Source organism: Anser brachyrhynchus (genome assembly GCF_964034855.1).
Source record: "Anser brachyrhynchus genome assembly, chromosome: 21".
Taxonomy (NCBI): domain Eukaryota; kingdom Metazoa; phylum Chordata; class Aves; order Anseriformes; family Anatidae; genus Anser; species Anser brachyrhynchus.
Window position 1 is genome coordinate 5,606,155 of NC_137714.1, and position 20,416 is coordinate 5,626,570.

At 48.4% G+C, this 20,416-nt stretch overlaps 1 protein-coding gene and 1 long non-coding RNA gene across 12 annotated transcripts in view; one reads left to right on the plus strand and one right to left on the minus strand.

Moving 5' to 3' along the window:
- RERE (arginine-glutamic acid dipeptide repeats) overlaps positions 1–3,092 on the plus strand; it is a 232,806-nt gene extending 229,714 nt beyond the window's left edge. For all 11 annotated transcript variants that reach the window (XM_080563755.1, XM_080563751.1, XM_080563754.1 and 8 more), the window contains one exon: positions 1–3,092. In XM_080563755.1, coding sequence (XP_080419881.1) covers positions 1–34 — 34 coding nt within the window. In that variant the 3' untranslated portion in view covers positions 35–3,092.
- The window catches only part of LOC308181105, a 50,435-nt gene continuing 31,538 nt past the window's right edge, over positions 1,520–20,416 (minus strand). The window contains exon 2 of the long non-coding RNA XR_013941326.1: positions 1,520–20,416. This exon is cut by the window's right edge and continues 13,950 nt beyond it. This is a non-coding gene — a long non-coding RNA (uncharacterized lncRNA).

The window sequence follows — 20,416 nt, forward strand, 5'->3', positions numbered from 1 at the left end:
TCGACTGAAGAAAGAAGGCGACAAACAGTTGTAATAAATTATTTATTTGTAATGCTGGCTATGGAAACCCCAGTCCTTGGGAAGGAGTGGAACATTTTTACATACAATAAGAGCTACAAAAGGAAAAGAATATCTTATAAAGATTTCTTTATATATTTAAAGCAGAAACAACCACCCAACAAGTAGAGACTTATCAGCATAGCATTCATTTGTAGAGAAGATTTCTCAAGACTGGTGTGGGTCTCCCTGCATGACAACGTATTCAGAAGCCTATTGAAAATACAGGACTGTGTGGAATATTCAGAGAACTTCCTGCAATCTTGGTTTTTTTTCTTACTAGTTTGTTTTGAGTAGGTGCTAGAATCAGGTTCACAACACAAGTCACTGTGCGTGAAGAGACACTCAATGCATCTATAGCTATTTTAAAAAAAAAACAAGGATTGCAAGTAGGTGACATAACAAGCTCTGAATCCAAGTGCTATAATAATAAAAATCTACTTTTATTTTAATACATTGTAGGAAATCTTCATAATTTTAAAGAGAGCTCAGTTCTGCAGCATGGCTTTTTAAGTCTGTAAATAACTTTTTTGGGTAGAGGGGAGAAACAAAACAAAACAAAACTCCAGAAACGTTTATCTTGATTTTCAGTAACATCACAAGTTGTGAATTCCTACCTGGTATTGACAGAATACAGAGTTGATTTTTTAATAAAAAAATATATATAGTTATCCCTTTAATTAAAGGGAGTGATGGGTATCAATAATTTCAAATGGGTAAAAGCTTGAAATTTGGTTTGCTATCAACAATAAGCATTAAAGGGAGTTGCAGGGATAATGTTGCAAATGACTGTTTCTGTTCTTGGTTTTTGTTTTTTGTTTTTGTTAGTGTTACATCTCTCTGTTTTGCAGATGATTTCTGTTGAGTTGGGTTTCTCAGCAGTACAGGTGTCCCTTGGAACCAGCTTACCCTTTCGATGCCTACTTCAAGGGTTCATTTTCAGTGTGGCCATAATAAACCTCTTTCCTATTACCTTTTTGACACGTAGTCTAACTACATTGGTTTTAGATTATCCCTTATAGGATAAGCAAAAGTTCAAAGAAATAATCTGTTCTAAAATCTTTTTTAAAATGCTCCATGGCACAAACTAGTACAGCCAGAATTTTGTATGCATGTGCATATTTTTGGAGGATTTGCTCTTTCTGGCCTCTTGTGTTTGATATACTCTTAAGAAAAGAGGACTAGGCAACTCAGTGTTCTTAAAGTTGTTTTGCAGAGACCAGTCTGCATTTCTCTGACTGTTGAAATTTTGTTTTTTTGTAAGCAAAAACTTTTTAACTGCCGCCAGTTTTCTGTATCTCAGGAACTTATTAATGAAAATTAATCAAAAACATGGACAGTAACATTTACTGACTCCCAACCCTACGGGTTCATGCAGAATAACTCCTGTTGGCTAGTTCCCATGTGGGTGGTGAAAGGAGAGGAGCACACAGAAGGCCAGTGAGCATTATTTTGGAAACAGCTCTGCTTACTGTCTAGGCAGAAAGGTTTTGTTTGGTTTTGTTTGGTTGGTTTTTACTGTTTTGCCACTCTTTTTTTTTTTTCTCCAGAGCAGAGGGTGATGCAACCAATGGACATCTGAATCTGTTGGCCATGTTTTCTGCTGGTGCATAACTTCCCCCATTCCCTCTCTCAACTCATGAGCACTCTATCTCTGCCGTCGTAGACTGTTAAATGTGATGGTTGTGTCATAGGACTGTACTGAGCCATGTTTGATAAAATTGTAGTTAATCATACGCTCTAATGGAAGGCATGGCACGCACAGTGCTTTGTCCACTGCATGGATCTCAATCCAGAGCTGGTGTTAGTGCCCAAAGGTTATTGTTGGGCATTACAGTAACATCAATTTACGAATTAAAACCTTGCATCAGGGTGTTCTAAGCCCATTTTAAATCGAGAGTATATGAGAGAGAGGGAGAGGAGGATTTTTTCCATTGATGCTGACCTTTGTTTTCTCCATTCCAGATTTCTCAGTGCTCAGGAACTGCAGTAGCATTTAATCAGTTCCACCTGCTGTGTGTGAACTCTCTGAAGGCGTTAGCAGGAACAGCTAGTATTTCTGACATTAGGAAGCCATGAGGTCAGTCTAGAGCCAAGGATGGTGAAGTTTTCTTCAGTCAATGCCTTTAGTTTGTGTCTGCAGTGATCAGGTGAATTAGGAACTAGTTTTCTTCTGAATAACGTTTTTGACTTTTGCTAAGGGGAGCAGCCAGTAAGATGGGTTTGCTCAGCAGACAGCAGCACGCCTTGGTTGATTTTAAAGGTCTAATTAGGCATATTTCAGATAGTTCTCCCCTCCCTGTTTTTACTGTGTGGAATTTGGGAGGTTGGGGGCATACAGCCATTTCTTCCGAATCTTTTCTTCTGCTGTTATTTTTAGCTACAGTTATTCTTAAGAAAAATTTGCTAATTCCTTCTACTGCTCCCTCCTCTCTCTGTATTTTTTTTTTTCCAAATGAAGCGTTGCTTTGCAATCTGAGTTCAAAAGCTATTCATCGATCTCGCTTATTTGTTTCCAGATAAATATTTTGATATTTTGGGGAATTTTTTTTGCGTCATTCAGCCAATAAGCACTGAAATTCTTCCATTTTAGACCTGTGATTAACTACAACTTTACTTGCAGTGGCTTTTGAAGCCATCTTGCTGTTCGATGCCCTGTTAAAAACAACCCAGACCTTTTGATTTTCTTTAAGAAATCTCTCTTGTTTTTCCTCAGTTTTAAAAGTTTATTTTTCAATTTTGCTTTAGTGTTTTTGAAACGTCTCTCTTGTTCTATGTCGTCATGGTTGAGCTTGTTTCACTGCACCGTTAAAGCAGAGTGTACATTCTGACTGCTACATTTATATATATCTTGAAGCTTAATGTATATATGAGTAGTTTGCCATGGGATAACACAGTGTAAACAGAGTAGAAACCCAGAAATCGTGACTTCTGTGTTCTCTCCATTTGAGTATTTTGTAATTTTTTTGAAATATTTGTGGACATAAATAAAACCAAGCTACACTACAGCAGCCAGGTTTTGCCTGCAAGCGAAATGTGTCTGTTGATTGTTGTTAGTGGGAAAAGAGTATTTTCATCTGGGGCAATATGGGATGCTGGCACGGCCATCTTCTCAGTTTCAAAGCTTGTCTTGTCTCTTTCTTGGCTTTACTTTTCCTTCTGTGAGGTTATTTCATTTTTAATATACAGTACACAGAACACCAACATCATGTCCACCTTTGGAGTGTATTTTGCCTACCCGAGGCTCATTTATGCTCTAGGGCCATACTGTGCAACTTCAGCATTTTTTTCCCTTAAGTTGAGAAGTCGAACTGAAAAGAATGAATTTGTAAGGATGTTTTGGTTGTCATGACTTCAGGGGGTTTCTGTGTACAATGGTAATGTGTTGTAGCCACTGATCTGTTTGAGCACAAACAAGTAGTTAAAATGAAGTGTGTGGAGAAGCTCTCACTGCATCAACCAGTGAAGAGTAGAAAAGCAGGACAGTTCCCTCAATTCTATTCTATTGAAACAGCGTAGATGCTGTCATTTTCCTTTATTTTTGCTTATGAACCAAAGGTGTTGGAAAAACATACAAGGGAAAATGAGTCTTGATGACTCACGAGGGTTAACCTTCAAATTAAATTAACAATATGCTATAGATGATCCAGTAGCTGAAATTTTTTGTGCCTCTTATTTTCTAAGAGATGTTACTTTGTGCCAGTGAAGTCTTCTTGAATACGGGGCTCGTGAGAGATGCATTCCAAAGCGATGATAATTGTGGAGAGGAGGGTGCACAATAACTCATTGTCTATTCATTGCTTGCTGAAAAGCTAAAATTTGCTTTCAAATTGCATACACTTCTGTGTTTGTGTACATTTGTAATGGCTCCTTGCCCTCTGTCTATCAAGGATTATAATGTGTTTGTATGAGCTAGCTGTTTGGGTGTTCCGTATTTGCAGTTCGTGATAATCGGTGTCTCCAAAGCTTAGGAAAACGTCGTGCTGCTGCAGAGAGAGGTGGTGAGTATCTTTACAGAATAAATGTTTGGTCGAAAGGGAGACAGTAAGGCTGCGTTCTGGATCTGTTCCTCCTTTGTGTTTGATAAATGATTTTTCAGAAATAGTGAGGTGTCCTGACTCCAGTTTAAGCTAATGAGTGTTCTCAGCATGGTAAGAAAAGAGAGCCCTGTTGTTTGAGCGCGCTTGGAGCAGACGGAGCAGTTGCAGACAAATTGCAAAGGAGTTTGGAGCTGCATATTTCAAGAGTCTGCTCTATTTATACCCTGTGGCATTTTGTAAGGGGAAGGTCAATTCTGTCTACTGGAAATAGCTTCTGAAAGTGCTTTCTCTAAGCCTGGCTTGAACATGTGCCATGGTATTTATTTTGATATATTTTATTTATTTCTTTTTTTAATTTCTTGTACTTAACATAGAACTTGAATGGGCTGAGGCTGCCCTCCCTTGCTATAGGTTGTTGAGTTTCCAGACTTGAAACGTTGAACCCTACAGGGACAAGGCCAAAGAGGATTTTTATTACTGCATAAATTGAATGATATAGTTCCTATTGCAGTGTTGGTCTTGTAATGCCAAGGCATCATTAACACAAGGCTGAAGGCTAGAGAGCCGTCCATCACGTGGCTGTGTTACAGGTACATTACCAGACTTCATTCTAATGGCATGTCAGCTGTAAAGTAACATGGGCAGCGAGGTTTCAGTCCTGTCTAGGCCGTGGGTAGCTTTTTATAACATATATTCGTTTAGGTCTGAGGAGAAAAGGTGAAGCCTGGTGTTTTGTTTGGGAATTTGATTGTTCTGTTCTTTGAACATGGGAAAAAAGGTAGCTTGTGTTGCCTGGCGTGAGATTTCTGTTCTTTGTAGGAGTTTCTGTGCATTGGGTTTGGTCCCTGAAGATGTTAAAGTGAATTTGTTTTAGGCAGGAGGCGGAAAGGAGAGCAAGGGGAGGGAAAGCAGAACAGCTCTTTACATGTGTATGCAGTATTAAATATTTGGTTTGCTATAATCACTCTAGTAAACAGCAGCAAAATCTGCACTCTAGGCAAGTGATTAAGTTCTCAGTTTTCCTTTACTTTTGATGATGGCGGAAATGAATGCATTGAATGTTTGAAAAAGTTTGTTTACAGTCATCAAAATGGCTGAGGAAGGCACACTCGCCTGTCCTGTGGCACGTCCTGCCCTCAGTGGTGGAGCAGTGAGCTTATTTGCCTTATTTATTCCTCTCAAAGCCTGAGACTAAGCCTGGTTTATGCTGAAATATTAAACTGAATTTGTTATTCCCAGCCTGGCACCTAGAAGGACTTTTGCCTGGGCCCTAAAGCTCTTTGTGCTTAGAGGTCTGAACTGAGGCGTAGCAAGAAACTGGTCCTAAAGCTCTTTGTGCTTAGGGGTCTGAACTGGGGCACGGCATGGGTGGCATAAAAGTGATATTTTGGGAGCTGTATCTACGCCAGGTGGGACACTTTGGGGCTGGGGAGGGGATTTTTCCTCACAGGGTGATGCCCTGCTCGCAGCTGGGGCCATGCAGGCTGTGAGGACCTGACGAGCCACACCTGGGCCTGGGCCCGGAAGGTTCCAGAAGGAGCTGCGAGCCCTCAGCATGGTGGTGTGCAGGTAGGAGCTGTGCCCCGCTGTGGCAGGGAGAAGGGTGACAGAAAGGTGGTGGAGGGAGCCTCAAGGCCCAGCCTCTTTCCTGAGGGCAGCGCTGGCTGGCTGCCTGTGGAGGGAAGTGAGAGCCTGAGGGAAATGTGTCGCCCTGTGACCCTCCGGGTGGTGCCCCTGTGCCCCCCGGCAGTGTCCCTCAGCCTGGAGCTGGGTCCCCCCACGCTCCCCCCCAGGCTCCCCAGGTAGTGTCCCCTTTTTCCCTGAGGCAGCAGCCCCTTGGCTTGTTCTGTGCGCTCAGTCCAGGCCGTGTTGCTGTGACAGGCACCTCCAGATGTCCCGGTCACCTCCGTCGCCATCTTGGACGTTTCTCCTGCCTTGCTGCCTTGCTCTCCACGTGTGTGAGGTAAGCTTGAGAAAGTTTTGCTGGTGGTTTTTTTTGTTTGTTTGTTTTGTCTTTTTTTTTATTTTATTTTATTTTTACAAATGACTGTTCTGTTGTTTCACCCTTCAATGAAAGATAATTATCCATGATTTTTCTTAAGGGTGTTGACTTTGCAAAAATCAAACTGGAGCAACAGGTAAAAACAAACGTAATGCAAACCGTACATCCCAAGTGGACAGCTTGCCTGGGCTATTTTTTGTTCTTTACAAATGCTCATCTCTGTAGAAGTAGTAACTTTCCCCTGCAAAATCAGCTATTTCTGTATATGTAAAAAAATGTCCTTCCTCCCTGCCCTGTTCCTAATCACCATCCTCTTTCCACAAGTTCCCTGCAAAAACTCTTAGCATAACTCAGAAGTACAGTTGTAAAAGTGAAAGACCCGGAAAAAGATTTATTTTTGCATCTTATTTCCATTCTTTTACTCTGAATGACTTTGTTGGGTCTTTCCAGCTTCTGAAATCCCATATTGCAGTTTTATCTCATTATTTGCTAGCTCTTTAAATATTTGTCCAGCGTTTTTACCTGTGGCAATGTCACCAGGAGGAGCCAGGCTCTGCAAAGAACTCACTTAGCTTATAAACGCTCTTGTCCCTTGCTATAGCTCCAAGGCTGAGTTCCTGCACCAGGGAACATGTGTACAGGAGAGAAATTACGGAGTAAATTGATGCACTGGCCTTGGAAAATAGCTGTGCATGATGTCAGTGGAGCTGCATTTCACTTTGCCTGGGGACTTGGTTTTCCTGGAACAGGCTATTAATCGGATCTGCTAGATGGATTTTTCTTCTGGTGTTGTAGCTTGTTTGAATGAACCCTAATTACAAAGTCTAGGCAATTACAAGTAAAGGAATCCAGTATTCACGGCCTAGTAACTTGGTTGAATGTACGCCTTCAAAACACGCAGCCACAGCTACATAAGGGGTTTTCCTCCCTCCGTGTTGGATTGTTTTATTGTCATTTAACCATCATTGTTTTATACTTCTTTTGGCTTCTCTCCAGTCTTCTTCACCACTTAATGCTTTTTCTGCAGTAGCAAATAAAATGGATATTAATAAAAATATTTTATGAAACGCAAGAGGATGCTCGGTAGCAAAGGAGTAAAAGAACATGCTACTTGGCTTCTCCCAGAAGCTCCAGTGAGCTTCAGCACTTCGTAATAGTGAGGTTTTTGTTTGTCACTGTGACAATTTATTGCAAGTGGGGGGAGAGGATTAACAAAGGGAATTTAACAGGCAAAGTGTCCATTTTGAAATACGGGAGTTCTCCAGGTGCTCTTATTTTAACCTGTGAAAGGGTCCACTCAGCCTTAAATCTTGTAGTGCGCAAAACGGCACCATGTCCAGTGCGTCTCCAGTGAGGCATTTTCACGTTGCAAATGTTCCTCCAGCCATTCCTTGAGGGAGTGGAAACATAAGGTGAAGTGAGGGTCACCGTTTGGATTTATTGACACTGCGTAGGTACGTGGCCACCAAAGATGTGTGCTGGGGGACAGGGAAATCTCCCTCCTAGCTGAGGTGTCAGGCAGGGCGATGAGCTTGAGGAGCATGTCAGAAGGAAGGCTGGAGAGTGGCAAGTGTTGTGACAGCCTGCGGAGCTACACCTTGGGTATTTTGAAGGGTTTCTCTGCAGCCCATATGCAGATCCCTGTAACGCACTGTGGTTTGGTGCCAGTACATTCCTCGCTTGGCACATCTTTAGTTCAGCTCCGAGCGCTACCATGTTAGTTCTCGAGAGGAGAAAACGAATATAGTGCTGATCTCGTAGGAGAAGCAGCTGCACGTTTGCGACTGCTGTCACAGTTTGAGGAGCGTGCAAGTGCCTTGTGCTACAAAACTGAAAAGGTTTGTAAAATGCTAGGGCTGACACAGGGCCACTGTGAAGTGTCTCCCCACTCGAAATGAAACAGCGTTTAATTAAATGTTCCATTACGTGCACGTTTGGTGCTGACGTGCGGGGACCCTCCAGGTGCAGGCACGCCGGCAGGAGAGCAGACAGGTTTGTCTGCAGCTACCTCAGCACATAGGGGAAGCTCTGTCTGCGTTTGTGTAGGCTGAAACTTGTTCTGAGTTGACCTCAGACTTGGAATCTGAGCAGAGGCTTCAGTCCCTAGGATGGCACCGAGCTGCAAGTACTGACTCATGCAGATGACAACACTTAAATAATCCTGACTATATCCTGTCTCAGAATCTGTGGCTTATCTCTTCATCACGTTGAAACTATTGGGTTTATTCAGTTTCTTGCCCCTTCCGATCTACTTTTTTTGGCACGTAGAGGGTTTGTAATCTTTGTCTGTCCTTCATCTGTCAAACTGCTGCATTAAAGCCTGGCCTGTGCTGGGTTTTACTGTAGGTGGTATTGATTAGGGAGGTGAAAATAATTCCTTTTCTTCCTTGGTGTAGTTCTAGCGGTTCAGTTTCCAACTGTGGAAATAGCTGTACTGGAATGAAGCTAGCTGATTGCAAAATATTTATTTCTTTCTGATAGGTAAGACAGTAAAGCATAATTTTATTGGTAATACCTGAATCCATTGCTTTTACTCTTTCAACTATTGTGTTACGAGACAAATTTCAATCATAAACAAGCCTCTCAGTGACAGCAGCAAAAAGACGCAGGTTGGTTATTGCGCACTGAGATTTCTCTAGTTGGGGATGCTGAGGGCAGTGAAAATCCTTGTGGGATCTGTGCTCCCTGGGGAAAAAAGCCCCTAAAAACAGGTACCTATGCAAAGCACTCCCTCGCCATCAGTATTGAAGCCACGTACCCTGCATTTCATTTGTCAAGTGTCTTGAAGACTTAGAGTGTAATGAACTGAGGAAGGGCTGGAGGTTAAGCCTACACGGTGTAAATTTGTGGTGGTGCTACGGTGTTTTACAGCAGCATTGAATCTAGTCCACTGCCAGCGGGTAAGGGGACGGTTCTGAGCCTGGTGAGAGCAGCCTCGCTAACTGCTCTGTACACCTAATGCAGGGCATTTTAACAGTTTGTGCTGGAAAAGTCAGTTTTGAGATGTAAGATCCTTGCTGTAAGATCCTTGCTGCTGCTCCCTGAAGTGATGATACCACTGTCCTTTCACCTATTGCCGTTGCTTTGCCACAGACGGTGGGACTACAGACACAGGGTGCATGCAGCGGGGCTGTAGCAATATTTTCTTTCCTTTTCCTTGGGTGTTGTTTAAAGCAGAGCTGCCTGGCTTTACTAATTTCTTGTGGAGACAATACCTGGGGCCAGGAGCTGTTGGGGGAGACACTGTGACAGAAACACCTTCATCTAAATGTAAATGCTGCTTCCCTGCCTCAGGCTGCCTTTAAGAGGCTTTTTCTGGGGGAAGTGGCTACAAGGTAATGGTCCCAATCAATTTATTCATGTCAAGAAATGGTCTTTTATATGCTTATTTGAAATGTATTGTTCTGGGGTGATAGGACCACATTTGTTTTTTAAGCAGGTGATTCAAATGGAATGAGAATCAGGGAGCATAAAGGAAAGGGAAAAGAAATCGTGTAAGGCTCCGTGCAGTTCGGGGAGGGCTCTGCTCGGACTCCTGAGTGCAAATGGTAGGAACTAACAGGACATGGGGCAACGGGTGCTGGGCATAACCAGGACACGACTGCCCCTGTGCTCCTCCGTGGGCACTGGGGCAGGGGCAGTCTTGTCTGCTTTGGGTTTTGGGTTGAGGAAGGGAGTTCAGCAGAGTCCCAGCATGGACGGGAGGATTTCCTGAGCCACTCAGTCTGACCGTGAAGCAGCATCTGCTTGTAGCTGACCGTCTTGGGCAAAGTCAGCTTGAAATTCTCCAGCATACCCACTCTTGTCCTGGCTTAAAGGGAAAGCAGGTAAAGAGGAGCCAGGCCAAAGAGGAAAACAAAACTCTTTCTTTATGTATTTCACATTCCACAGCAGAGTGTGAATTCTGTGTGTGTTACCTGCCAGCAGCCATACAAGCGGTGCCTTTTATGCGTGGCATTTCATTGTCCTTTGGCTTGGACTTCAGTTCGAGGTAACCTCACTGTGCTGTTCTGACAGCAGGAGGCTCACGGGCACAGGCAGGTGCTGACGGTGAGACAGCCTGCTCTGCCAGGGGCTCCCAGTCACTCCGGTCCCCTCTGCAACTCCAGGCTGCTATTTCTCAAACTGCATTTTGGCATTCGTGCCAAATTACTTAACAGCCCGTTGAAAGATGCATCTGCTCCGCAGGGCCTGGGTCCGCGGTTTGCCCGGTCTGTCCAGCTTCTGTTTGGCTCTGCCACACATCCCAGCGGTGGCACGCTGTGTCTCGGTGTCCCTCTGATAAAACGGAGAGGGAGATACTGACTTGCTACAAGTCGTGTTTTGCTCTTTCAAGAGTGGTGAGCAGGTGGATTTCTAATACTCATGCAACATGGATGCAAGTGGACTTAGCTTTGGAGACCTTTGAATCCTAATGGCTGCAGAAGAATTCATGATTGCAGTCAGAAAATATTACCAGATAGGGTTTGAGCATAGGTTGCTGGGGTTGCGTACATCTTCTAATCTGCTAATAAGTGCCTGTACTTACGTGGTGTGGATCTGGCCCCTGAGGCCCTGGAGCCGGCAGTAAAGTAAGGCTTCAGTCTTTGTTGGTCTTCCCTAGTGCTCCTGACGAGTCGTGGTTTGGAGCAGAGGCGGCTTTTTGAAGCGGTGCATCGAGAGCTGGTAGTTACAGCACCACACAGTAAGAGAGATGCTGTTGTTCGGCTAGATTTCCTTGGAGTAATTGTGAGCAGGGCTTGCGATATTCTGCCTACGTGTGTAATCCCTGTGGGACAGCTGCTGCTTGCCCAGTCGTGTGCTGCCGTGCCCAGTGGTGTGCTAGCTCTGAACACTGGGACGGGACGCTCCAGAGGATGAGCTTGCCTTGCTTCCCTTGCTGCAGCCTTTGGGAAGCGGAGATTTGGTTGTTCCTTGTGGTGTCGAAGCCGTTGCAGTGCATAAGGTCTGCCTCCTAAGCAGATGGCTGGCTCGTCTTACTGCCCGAGGAGCAGCAACTTCCAGGCCCCTGGCTCTGTCCCCTCGGAGCCTCTCGGTACGTGGCTGCTTCCTTTTTTACCACCAGCCTCGCGTGGCGCCGAGCAGCGTTCCTGCCCGCTGCAGGCCCTGTGCATTTCTGCGGGTGCCAGCCTCAGCTCGGAGTCATGCAGCACTCCCAGATGGTGGGGGGCCTCGGCTGTTTCTGCCCGGGCCCCCGGGGGCTCTTGGCTGGCTGATTTTTGTTTACAAGATGGCAAATAAGAAAACACGAGCAGTTGGCCGCTGTCCCTGGCATGCCTCGCTGTGCCCAGCTGGGCGGCGGGGATACGGGTGGCCGCTGGAGCGCTGGCCTGGGGTGGGGAAGCTCCCTGGGAGGGCGGCCTGAAGGACTGGGGGCGATGGATCTGGGGGCAAGTGCCTGCTTCGGGTTCTGGCTGGGCTCCCGTGGCCCTGGCCAGGCTGCAGGTTGCCACCGGGGGTGTTTCTCAGCCACGGGTGCCTTTGCAGCGCTTGCCACCGGATGGCAGCAGATGCTCGGGAAAAGGATTTCAGCCCTCGAGTGCTTCCAGGAAAACTTGAGGATCTCACAGCAGCTGCTGGACCAGAGTCCTGGGCAGCAAGCAAGCCCTCCACCAACACTGCGGCGTGCCCGTGAGGCCCAGCACCACCTGTGCCACGCAGCACTGCGTGCCCGTGGCTTTCATCGGGGTTCGTTGGCTTTGCGAAAACAAGTTTCTGCCACCCGAATTTCCCAGCTGCCGCTTTTACTCCCGTCCTTGTGCAAGCTGCTGTGCGCCTTTTGGCTTTGTCTGTGAAGAGCAGTTCTTTTGCTGTGCTTGTTACCCATCAGAGGCTGGGAGACACAGACCCACCTTTAAGCGAGTCGCTCTGCGTGTGTACGTATTTACAGCGTGGCAGAGGGCTGCCTCGGATTCCTCGTCCGGACTCTCGACCAGCTGTGTGGCCCCACACGCGTCCCACCACCTCCGGGTGCCCTGGTTTCCCTCCTCGCGAGCTGTGCTTTTGATGCCCTTGTAGGGAAACGGGGATGTAAACACGAGGCAGCTGCCCGGAGAGGATTTGTTTCTTTTAGGTGGCCTCTACTCTGGACTCACTCTTGAACTGGAAAAATACACAAGCCATGAAATAATATTTAATGTATCAACCCCAGCTAGCACCAGCCCTCTTCCACACCATGCAGCAGCTGGGAGGTGACACGAGGGGTTTTCTTATAGACTTTCTTTGGCTTCCTTGCTCTGAATGTCACAGCCTCGAGAGCTAGTGTTTGCCCGGAGGGCAGAGCGGCGTGCTGTCGGGTGCTGCCGAAGATAAATGCCAGTGAGGTGTGCTGCGGTGATCAATGGCTCCCGTCAGGCAGTACCGGTCTGGTAAGGACCGGCCTTTATTGTATCGGTAAAGGATGCCCTGCGTGAAATGCTCCTGACCTTATTGATTCCGCACGTGGCGCCTGCCCACCGCGGGGCTTGTCTGGAGCCGTCTCGGGGAGCGGGGCTGGCTGCAGGCGCTGCTCGCAGCGGTCCCGGCGCGGGCGGTGTGTGCGCTCCCTCCCCGGCCGTCTGCAGGGCGAAGAGGCAGTAAAGGAGGTCAGGGCGCCGAGGCTGTTTGATCAGACAGGGCGTTTGTTTGCTGGGCTGGCTGCTCCCGTCAGTGGCTCCGACGTTTTCTGCCGGGGTCGATGTCCACCTCCGCGGAAAGTCTCTGGGTGGCAGCTACCGCGGAGTGAAAGCAGAGGCCAGCGGGCTGCAGTGCGACGAGGTTGAAAAGCAGCCAGGCGGGCAGGCAGGAAGAGGACAGCAGATACTTAGTGAAAAATCAATTTTAAAAGACAGAAGATGATAGCAGGGGCCTGCTCGGACAGTTCCTGCCATCTCCCCCATTCCTTCCCTGCCCTCACGACGTTGCAGAGCTCCCCAAAAGCTGGCCGTCCCTCAAGGCTGGAAGCCGGGACACGGTCCTCTACCAGGATCAAGTGTTTCAGTTCGGGGTGTGGGCACCTGCTCTAACGTGAGCCGTGCTGCTCCTCATCCACAGTGGAGAATATCTGAGGGCACGACGTGGTCGCAGAAGCCACGGAGCTCTCCTGGGGCATTTTGTTGCAAATCGCAGCCCGAGGTCTTTGCTGCCTCCGCTCCGTGCGTGGTGCTGGGGTCGGGCCGTGGCGTCAGCTCGGCCTGCGCTGGTAACCGAATTTCCTGGCCACAGACGATGCCTGTGTGCCTGCACGCGAAATGGGCAGCGGTACCTCGTGTGGCTCTCCTTTGTGTACAGATTGCGAAGAGATTGCGGCGAGCTGACGATACCTAAGAATTATTTAAAGTAAATTAATTAAGGCGGTAATTAGTGATGTTAGGCAATAGCTCTAATTACTGGTGGCGAGCTCTTTGGGGGTAGGAGCGGTGTCTTGCCCGTGCTGAGAGCACCAGCAGCACTTCGTCAGCGTTCAGAAAACAATCGGGGATTGAGCAGGGGCTCGGAGCACCCAAGCGTTGCTGGAGGTCCCCGGGCGAGGCATGGGGAGCTGACGGCAGGCGCCCGGCTCCTGCCTCCCTCAGTGGCCTGTGTTTCTGTATCAATGTGGGGAGCGTGTGTGTATTTATGGGTGTGCTGAATTTGTGTGTGTGTGTGTGTTTGTGTGCCGCGCTGCTTGGGCACGCAAACCCGCCAGCAAAACGTGCATGGGATCTGCTCTGGGTGGTGGTTCCAAGCATGGAAATGCCTTTTGTTTTTGCCCCTTTTTATTGTCCTGCCTCTCAGCTTATTCGGACAGAGGGCTGTGCTGCTTTCGCCAGCCCCTGATGCTGGGTTTCCAAGGCGGGCAGGATCTGTCCCCCCGGGCGGGGGAGTGCTGTTGCAACCTGCTTGGCACCTTTCCCGGGGACCTGGGCGCTGACCCTCTGCAAGCAGTGTCGCAATTCTTTGAGGCTGATGGCTTTTTAATTTCTTCCAACTCATCTGTGTAGATGTCGTTCGCTGCGGTGTCTCCAGGCCTGGCTCTTCATATGGAAGTGTTTCGTGACGGTTCCCCGTGCACTTATTTCTGGGGGGTTTTTCCAGGTTCTTCTGCAGCGCGCTCTCCCAAGTGCTGTTTAATACTGACGGGCCTCATGAAGGCCAAGGCAAGCTCCAGCTGGTTTTTGTTTCAGCCACTGCTGGAGCTGTTGCTGGGGCTCCTGTGAGATGAAGGGCGCGGGGAAATCACATCCCAAACCTCCCTTCCAAGGGGAGAAAGGCAGCCTGTGCTGCCTCAGTGAAATACCCGTCAGCACCCCCTGAAGGGAGGGAGAAAAATGTTCCAAGCCCAAAGGCAAGGTGAAATGTTCTGCGGCTGAGCTGCACTCAAAGAAGCTGAGCCCAGTGAGCCTCTAACCTCGGCTGAAGCGCTCAGTGTCTGCTTTTGTAGCTGCTAAGGCCAGCTTTACAGCCAGTCTGGTCGTGCTCATACCTTGCATAGTGTAAGAGTGTAGAAGCATTTGGGTGTCTTAGGTGCTTAGAGATGCGAAATAACCCAGCTATCGAGTGCCAGAAGTGTCTCTTAGGTCTTAGAGCAACTTGCTGTGAGGTTTAGGGCTCCGCAGCAGGATCCGGAATTGGTCACCAGCTCTGGCTGCTTCTAGCCTGCTGTGGCTCAAAATCAAGGAGGCAGCCTCTGCCCCATTTCAAAGTACATTCCTGCTAAAAACAGCCCCTCTGGAGCAGTGGTCGGGGTGTTTTGCAGCAGTTTGGGAGGGGTGGACGTCTACACCTCCTCCGATTGAACCTGTATGTGGTTTGCGGCCAGCGGGCACTGACAGCCCTGGAGGTAGCTCTGGCGATGCTCATCAGCGTGGCGGAAGGAGAGGAAGGCGCAGACGGATGTGGAGAGGCCGAGACCATGTCACTCACCCCTTGTTTCTGTCGCTGCCTGGCCCAGACAGTCCCTGGCATGCACGTGATTTGCACCTGCTTGGCTTCTGGAATGCTCAAACCCGTGACTTATTCCGGCTGAATCGCGTGAGCACGGAATACCAGAACTTCAGCAGAAGGCATAAAAACGTATGTGCTGGGATGTGGGAAGAGATCTCGTGGACCTGCTTTGCAGTTGCAGAACCATCTGTGTGCAGGGTCCTTCTGCAAAGGTGTCCTCAGGCCTGGGGCAAGGAGTGGGAAGGCTGCAGGGCCACTGTGTGCGTTGGCGTGGCCTGTCTGACTGCCTGAGTCCCAGCCAGGTGTGAGCGGTGAAAAGTGGCCAAAAGTGAGCCACCTGATGGCCCCAGGGGCGAGCTTGGAATGGACCAGTGTGTTGCTGAGCGAGAGCCTTCTTTGGCTCGCTTGTCCTCCTCGCAGCCAGGTGTAAACCCTCTGCCCGTCAGCCCTCCCAAGTACGCGGGGCAGTTTAAGCCGTGCCCTTTGATATTTAGCATCTCCTGTGCCTGGGATCTATATTTGTCAAGTGAGAAAGAGCGAGGCCCTTGGCCTGCTGCCCAGCATGTGCCTGGCATCTAGCTGGTGACTTTTCAGCTTTTATTTTTAATACGATATTTGGTGAGGAGGGAAGTGACAGCACCCCATTCCGCCATGCACACAGGAGCACGTTTCCCTCTGTTTCTTCCCTTAACTAGCCATGGTTTTTTTGGTGGCAGAAGCAGATTTGACCGGAGGCAGACCCCCAGATGACTCACTTGTTGTTTCCAGCAAAGAACCGCTCCGTGGGGTCTGCTCAGGAGTCCCTCCCGCATCCCACCTGCCCAGCTCCTCGTCTTTTGCAGCATTGCTGGTGGGGAACAGCTCTTTCGTGTCACTCTGAATGCCTCTGGAGGAACGGCAAGATTAATGACCACCTCCCCTGCTCCCCATCCACCTCTACCGTTTTCCTTCCCCCCTCTGCCTTCCCGGAGCTGCTAGGTCAGAAGTTTAAATCCTGCTTTGAGCAACTCCTGACTTGCTACCGGCTCCTACACAGAACTTGTAGTGGTTGGATTTTAATAATTCCCCTGGAAACGAGCCTGCTTAACATCGCATTACTTTCTGGTGTATCCGTATATAAGAAAACATGCTTAGAAGGGCCTCCTTTGAGTTGCTCTTTCTATGTTGATCCATGGAGTTGTCCAAAATATTCTTGCCTTCTGCTGCAATGGATGAGAAATGGCTGCTGTTAATTCTGGGTAGTGACTGATTTCACTAGATTAAATATATAGCTCTTTATTAACTTTATTTTTCATTTGTCTAAGATCTGCTGTATCGTAAATACCTTTTTCAGTGTGAAAGTCCCTTCTGCTACCTCTGATGTCCCTGGTCCAATACTAATAGTGATTTCATATGTACAGGGAACAGGATTTGCAGTTTATTTTCTGGAGAGAACTCCTTGGACTGCAGTTCCATCTTTCTACCTTCCAGAAATGCTCTTTCATTTCGCTTTTGCTGCCAGGCCCCCAACCACTATCTAACACCTTGTAAGTCCCACCGAGTCCACATTCACAGCTTTATCTCATCTTCTCTTTTGTCTTGAAGACGCAAAAGGAGAGTGCCAACCATGGATTCGCTCTGAAAATGAAATTCCAAGTCTGCCTTTTTGGGTCGGAGGGCTTCTTGACTGCGTCTAAGGCAGAGGTGAGACCTTGAGATCAACAGGGTTCATCCCAGAGCCTGTGACCAGCTTTCTGGAACAGGCCAGAGAGGGGGGAAGAAAAGTAGCTACCTTTAGAAGGTCTCTCACTGGAGCTGCTTTTGCCTCATCAGTACCCAGGGCTCGCCAATCTTTTGTTACCCTCCCCTGATTTCAGTGAAATGCAATATTAGTTTTGCTTGCAGATGCCTGGACGTGCGGGGTGAAATATATCCAAGTGTTACAGTCCTTGGTCAATCTGTATGGCTGCTGAATGCTTCCTATGAATTGCAAAGCACATCTGTGTTCTGTCCGCATCCACGTGCACACCATCTCTGGAGAGCCACCCAATCTAATTAGTAGCCATTGGGGAAGAAGCTCACTTGTTAGGACCAAGATACAATAAATAAAATATTAGCTAGAGGAGGTGGTGAGCCAGGAGATACAAACAGGGCTCTGCAAAAGCTTTTTTTTTTAAAAAAAAAAAAAACACTGTGGGGAGCCCACAGTGAAAGGCGAGACTGTCAGAAATGCGCACGGTACGATGCTCGCTGCCTGCCCCTGCGGAATGCCTGGAAATATGCAGACACGGGCTTCTGGGAAATCAATCCCATGCACATGACTCTGCTGCTCTTTTCCCAATAGCAAAGAAGGATTTCAGCACATGCTAGGGAAAAGACAGGAGAATCTTTTCTCTCTGGCTTGTGTTTCGGTATTGGTGCCATTCATTAAGTTAGCCCTGTAAGGATACCTGTACGGGGTGTTAATGGTTCAATGAACAGCGTGCTTCTTCTGAGAAGGCTTTCCTACCATTGCCTGCTCAGTCTTTTTCAGTGTTTCACCTTCCTATTCTGTAGACTCGTGAATAGTATGAAGCTTGAATTGCTGCTTGTTAAATGCGCTGAGATACGGAGCAAAAATCTGCTGGCGGGGCTCGACATGACGTTGGGAAGCCACGGCGAGAACAGCCTGTCCGTCTGTCCTAAGTGAAAGATGTGCTGGATTTTGCTTTGCTTTCTAGCAGCTTGGGCAAGAGTAAATAAATGTTGAGGAGGCTCGGCCTAAAGAAAAGCTCATTAGTTAAAATGGGGCCTTGGAACCCACTCTCTCCACGTGTAAAACCTCAGTGGTTGGTTTTGCCTCCGAGTGGTGTGCGCTGGCAGCAGCACTACCGCTGGTGCGGCAGGTACCCCTCGTGCCTGTCGTGCTGAAAGCCGCCGCTGTGCTAGCGGGTTTGTTGTGGGCAGGCTGGCCACTGATGCAGGACCGTCAGAAAAAGCCCCGGTAAGGAATTCGTAGTAGAGGGTGAGAAGGGGGAAAGCTTTGTCTTGATTTTCAATCTGTAGGTTAAAAACACGCGGTTCAGGGGAAGGAAAAACTCTCCGTGGGAAGTGGAGACGTTGAGGTGGGACGGTGTCATAGCGCGCGGCCGTTTGGAGGTGTGGGGTCTCTTGTGCAGGCTGGTTGCATGGAGCTCCTAGGAGGAGAACCGCTAGGTGGGGCAAAGCAAGGTCAAACGAGTCCTTCTAGGGCAAAAGAGCAGTTAAAAAATCATTTTGGTTCTTAACAGGAAGGCAGCGAAGCGACTAAAAAGTGGGTGTGATATGTTGAGATAATCTAATATAAGAAAGTACCCTGGAGGCAGAAGAAGCCATGTTTAAAACCATCAGCAGCCACTGGAAAGCCTTATCAAGAACAGCAGGAAGATGGAATAATCAATCCTAGAAGGAACGCAGCTCATTGCTGCAGCAGGTAGTGCTATAAAATATTTCACAGCTTAGCAATGTGACTTGGATCGGCCAAAACCCAGCAGCTGGGTAAGGCGTGAAAAGGGAAATTTTGGCTTTCTGCTGTCAGGAAGGGTCGCGTGACACTTTTTGCAGGAGACCTCTGGTTCCAAGTGCTGGGAGGTGAAGACGCGTTCCTCTGCCAGGCAGGGAGCTTTGCAATTTAACTGGGTAGCGCGTCTTCCATGCATCATGTTAAACTGGCACAAAATGCCGAGCTTCTCTGTTAAAAACTGTCGTAGCTACTGCTGTAGCTGTGCAGTGGTCTTTTTCCTGTAGATTGCTTTGAGATGTATGAGGGTGGGCTCTTGTTAATTGGTTTGTTCAGACCCGAGACTGACAACTTCATGACGATTTCCCAGCTCCCTAGTGAAGTCTAGTCGGGGGCCGTTGAAGTCACAGAGGAACTTAATTTTCTGCTTCTGCCCTTACTGTTAATTTCAAGGATTAAAATGATTGAAAATAGCCATGGTATTTCTGGGGCAAAATCCAGCAGCTGGGGACTCCCTGACTTGGAATCTGAAGCAGAGCAAGTCAGAACAGGCCTGTGTCATTGCAGCTTGGACTTCCTGGGGCTCCTGAGGGTTTGTGCCTTAATCTGAATCTTTTTTTGTTCTAAGCTGACCTTCCTTCGAATGCTGTGTAATCTTTGGGGAGAGGATTCCTCTCTTGGTACTAAGAGCACCTGGCTTAGGCCTCTCGATACGTGCTGAAGTGAGGCGTGTTGGTGCGCTGCGTTGCTCTGGAGCACTTTTATCTGGTTGTGTTCCTTGGCACGTAAGCACTGCCCTTGTTCGTTTTCACAAGCCTCAGCCCTGTATGCATGTTTATATACATAGGTCCGTACATAAATACGGATACTTTATGTTGGTACCTATCTATCCTCACAACAAAAACACACAGAAGAGAGAGCTGCTCTCTCACTCAGCAGGTTTTTGAAGTCAGCCAAGGCAGGGAGGATCTGGCTGTGCAGCGCAGAGGCGAAAGGAGCCTTTCCAGGCATGCTAGAGGAAGCAGATAAGACAAACCACCAACTTTGGAGCCCGAAAAGGCAGCGAGCGCTGGCACATCTGAGCTTCCAGCCAGTGCTCTGATCGTGGCATGACGGAAATGGGACAGAAGTTCAGTATTACCACTGGCTGAGCACAGGATAATGAGGGCACAGACAACCATGGCTGGGCTCATTAGCCATTCTGCTGCCCAATTAGGCTAGGAGCTAATTGCTCATTAACGAGCCCGTACCTGCTGAGGCAGCTGGGCTTCCCTAGAATTCGCGGCTGGAGCCACAGCAGAGACCGGGGAGAACAGAGGCACGATTTGAAACCAAGGAAATGGAAAAACTCGGCTGCCACCGAGGAAGGGTTTTGCTGCCTCTGCCGCCGCTCCCCGGGGACGGCGGTTCGATTCCTGGCACCGCTGCTGCCTGAAAGGCATGTCAATTAGCCCCTGGCTCCCTCTGAAGCCTTCCTCTGCTCCTGGCATCCTACAGCCCCGCGGCTAACGACGTGGAAAAGGACCGGCGGAGGAGAAGATGCTGGGGAGCTTAAGGTGGAGGGTTGTTCTGACCTGTATGTCTCTCCTGAGCGTCCTCTGGAAAGAAGCCAAGGTCCTGACAGGGAGGAGGAGGGCGCGTGGTGGTTTGAAACACAACAATCGCAGACAAGGGGGTGGCAACAGGATCCTGGAGAAACCAAAGCGCAGCGCTCCTGCAGAGTATGGGCTGTGGCAGCCCCAGCTCCTGGAAAAGGGGAGGTGGAAGCACCCCTGTGCTTCACAGCACACGCCTCAGCTGTCCTGGGACACAGACTTGTTCTATTTAGCAGTGAAAGCACAGAGACCGTGTCGAGAATGAACTCCTGTGTGCGTCCCGAGGTTATCTACAGCACAGATAAGCGTGACAGTCTGTTGCCCACACCCTGCTCGGCAGACACGTGGGGTGAGGAGTTCC